At 66.6% G+C, this 3,575-nt stretch overlaps 2 protein-coding genes across 2 annotated transcripts; one reads left to right on the top strand and one right to left on the bottom strand.

Annotated features, from left to right (window-relative positions):
* Nucleotides 1–703: 703 nt before the first annotated feature.
* Nucleotides 704–1,345, bottom strand: MNEG_9276 (hypothetical protein; the record flags this gene model as incomplete). Its single annotated transcript, XM_014042254.1, has 2 exons — nucleotides 704–1,009; nucleotides 1,301–1,345. The coding sequence occupies 2 exons, from the start codon at nucleotides 1,343–1,345 to the stop codon at nucleotides 704–706; spliced, it is 351 nt and encodes a 116-aa protein (XP_013897708.1).
* Nucleotides 1,346–2,210: 865 nt separating this feature from the next.
* On the top strand, nucleotides 2,211–3,096 carry MNEG_9275 (hypothetical protein; the record flags this gene model as incomplete). Its single annotated transcript, XM_014042253.1, has 2 exons — nucleotides 2,211–2,319; nucleotides 2,885–3,096. The coding sequence occupies 2 exons, from the start codon at nucleotides 2,211–2,213 to the stop codon at nucleotides 3,094–3,096; spliced, it is 321 nt and encodes a 106-aa protein (XP_013897707.1).
* Nucleotides 3,097–3,575: the final 479 nt, after the last annotated feature.

Here is a 3,575-nt window from a genome sequence, read left to right as displayed (position 1 = left end):
CAGCCGCCGCTGCCGTTGCCGCCGACGCCGTTGCTGCTGTCGCCGCGGGGCCGGCAGCGGGCGCAGCGCTGTCGTAGAAGAGGCTTTGCAGCCGCAGGTGGTGCAGCAGGCGCCGGAAGTAGGGCTCGTGGGGGCCCAGCTCCGCGGCCCAGTCCGTGTCCGACGGCGGGATCTACAGGGGTTTGCAAAATCGGGGTTGAGAGGTTCAGGCATCTTCAGGCCAGAGGTGTTGTGCTTGGTGTTCGGTGTGGGGTGTGAAGCAGCCGACCCACAGCCGGGGGGTGGGGCGAAGCGCGTTTGGAGCTGGCTGCCGCCGAGTTGTCGCCCGTGGGCGAGCATCCGGCTGGCCAGGCAGGGGCGTGGAGGCAGGCATGCAGGCAGGTGTCCTCAAGGCGTTGAGACGGCGGGAAGGTGGCGGGAAGGTGGCGGGAAGGTGGCGGGAACGCGCATGGCGCTTGCCTCGAGCGAGTGCAGCGCCTGCAGGGCGTCCACGACGGCAGCGAAAGCATCGGGCTGGAACGGCCTGGTGGCGTTGTGAGGCGGGGCGCGTATTTCGGTGGGTTGGCCTCGTTTCCAAGCAGACCGCGTGCCATGTTATGCCCCGCACAGCGACAGACCCGAACCGGCGGGCCGAGAGTGAACGCGGCGCTTGGTCTGCCCGCGCGCAGCCCCAGCCCCGGCGCCAGCTCAGGGAGAGCGCCACTCACAGGAAGGGACGGCCCAGCGCGTCCCGCGGCGGCGCGGCGGCGCCGCCGGAGAACATGTCGCGCAGCAGGCCGCCGCCCGGCCGCAGCAGCGCCGCGCGGAGCGCCCAGACCTCCCGTCCGCTGACGTTCAGCGCCAGCACCTCCCCGTCCCCGCCGCCGCCGCCGCCGGCCCGTGGCGCTGGCGCGGCCGCCGGCGGGGCGCCGGTATGCGCCGCGGCGAGCCGCTGCTCCAGCTCTGAGACCTGCTGCAGCAGCCGCTCGTTCTCCTTGCCTAATCTCTCCGCATGCTCCTCCGCCCCGGCCTGCGGTCGAATGAGTCCAACCAGCGGGGTGCAGGCGCCGCACCGCGTTTGAAAAACGGCAGAGCACGAGACGCCCTGGCCGCCATGCTCGGGCTCGCCCCGCCCGCAGCCGTCGGGCGCACGCGCTGCGCCGCCCGTTGCTGTGGACACTGGGCAGTGGACCCCGCCCTGGCCCTCAGAGCAGCCAGCTGTTGGAGGATCCTGCCCCTCCCCCCTTTCTCTTGTCTCACTTCGGCGCCGATCTGGCCACGCAGTATGGCTATCTCCCTGTCCTTGGCATCGACGACGCACTGCGGCGGCGGCGAGCAGACGCATGGCAATCTTCACCCGGTCCATGGCAGGACGCCCCTCGGTTGCTGCGAGTGCGCACGCGCACTAATCGCATGCGCGCCGTCATGCAGGGGATCGGCAGTGGCGCGAACGGAGACAGATTTGACCTGCCTGCAGCTGCAGCGTCTCAAGGGCCGCCTGCGCCAGCTTAGCCTCTAGTTGAGCAGCATCTGACGGGTCGTCCGGCTTGCGAGCAGCACCGCCGCCGGCCCCGCCCTCGGCCGCCGCTGACATGGAGCTCAGCAGTGGGAGGAGGGCCGAGACCGCAGCAATGAAGCTGTACTACGTGCGGGATGGCCACGCCTATTGACGCTCAAAGACTGCCACTGCACACCTCTACGCGTGCCGATAGGTCCTGCTTGAACGCACAGGGCGAGGGGGCCCACGCTGAAACAGTTCGAGGAGTGTGCCAGAGTGACACGAGTAAGGGATGTGGATATGCAGAAAGGGAACGTTGATTGCCATTGATTGAAACTAATCTTGTTCAAGGCAACATCTCGCGAAGCAGCCCAGAGCCACAGTGCCTTTGCGAGAGGATCTGGCCGCGATTTGACAGCCCGTCCTAGGGTGCAGGCGGGAACAGCGCAGAAGTGAGTCTTGAAACCCACTGATTTTGCCAGGAGCAAGCAGTCGAGCGATCTGGAGGCAGCATCAGCCCTTGCCACAGCCATCAGCACCCTTCGCTGCGCAGCAGCTGCCACAGTCATCGGCTGCCAAGGATAGCTGCTCTTAGGACCCTGAAGCATGGCCTGTGGCGTCAATGCGCCCGCGCACAGGGCTTGCAGTGGTTGCGCAGCTGCAGCGCATCGCCTTGTGAGCGCCGCATGCTGCATCACGTCGCACAACGCACCCCCCATACATCGCAGGCAACATGCTTGAGGAGGCGCTGCCCCTTGCGGTGGGCGTGGGGGTCGCACTGTTGCCATGCCTGGCGTTCGGCGGCCTCTCGGCGTTCCGCGCCTTTGCCATCTTGGGCGGTGGTGAGTGCGCTGGCGGGCGGGACGAGCTCGGCGTCGCGTTGCCCTCCCTCTGTACGTCAGCAATGCTGGCGCTGCGTTTTAGGAGGGGTATTGGATGTTTGACCAGCAGCAGTAGTCCCCGAGGAGGTCTGGTGCAGCAAGAGCAGCAAGTTGCTGCGGCGTGGAAAGCGGGCATAGCTGTTCGTAAACAAGGGCGGCTGACGCGGCGTGGTTGATGGGTTTGGGGTTTTTACTACGACTTCTGTGCGAGCGGGGCAGGTGTAGCCGACGCTTGGTGCCTCCCAGGAGCACCAGGCCGAGTCGCTCGATCAGCGGCAGTGCAGCACCCCAGCACAGCAGGAGACGGGGCACACCCAACAGTCTCTTGTCGCGCGGCTGGTCGGCTTGTCCCCTGCGCGCGACTCTCGTTTGCGGCGAAGGCCTGTGCCTCCTGCCCTGTTGGATTTCACCGGGCGGTGTGGCCGGCCCCAGCGTCACCCACCACTTCACCACTCCGCGCCCCGCAACCCCTCACCATGCCCGCCGTCGACCCGCCCTCCCACCTTCCCACCAACCACCTCAACAGAGGACTCGGGGTTCTTCAAGGCCCTTGAGGAGGGTAAGACTGAGGAGGAGGCCCTGGCGGCGACCCAGGGCGCCCAGCCCACCATCCACACGCCCTACGAGCCCATCGCGCGCGTGGCCCCGGCCGCGCAGACCCCCGTGGTGGCGCACTCCGTCGTGGAGCGCCGCGCGGCGGCGCCGTCCTACGGCTTTGCGGCGCGCTACCTGCAGTGACCGCAGTCGCTGGTGCAGGGATGCTAGCGGTCGGGCGAACGGAAGTCGGGCGGTTCCTCAGCGCCACGCCACCTGGGTTGGCGGCCGCACGTCCTGAAGAGACAGATGCGGCAGCCTTGAAAGAGCTGCTGCCCATCGGCTTGAAGCTTGTTGTTTTGATGGGGCGTGAGCTGTTGTGACGGACGCGCCGTGTAACGCTTCACATTGCATAACCCTACATTCCATCACGCTTTGCCAGCAGCAAAGATAAGGGGAAAATCCTGGCTCGCCTTGGGGGGCTATGCCCCCAACCTCATACGCCAGAGGAGCAAGTGGGGAAACACGGATGCACAACTGCTGCATTTGAGGAAATCCTGCCCACACGCATGCACAGCGCAGCAGGCGCTCCTGCTAGCCATGCACATGCCTTTTTCAGAAAGCCGCTCCTGCGCCACGCACAAAACAACATGCAGATTGTTGGCTTGCGTGGCTGAAAGGGA

This window comes from Monoraphidium neglectum, assembly GCF_000611645.1.
Source record: "Monoraphidium neglectum strain SAG 48.87 unplaced genomic scaffold scaffold01878, whole genome shotgun sequence".
Lineage (NCBI taxonomy): Eukaryota > Viridiplantae > Chlorophyta > Chlorophyceae > Sphaeropleales > Selenastraceae > Monoraphidium > Monoraphidium neglectum.
The sequence above is the reverse complement of the archived record's forward strand: the minus strand, read 5'-3'. Positions and strand labels throughout refer to the sequence as shown.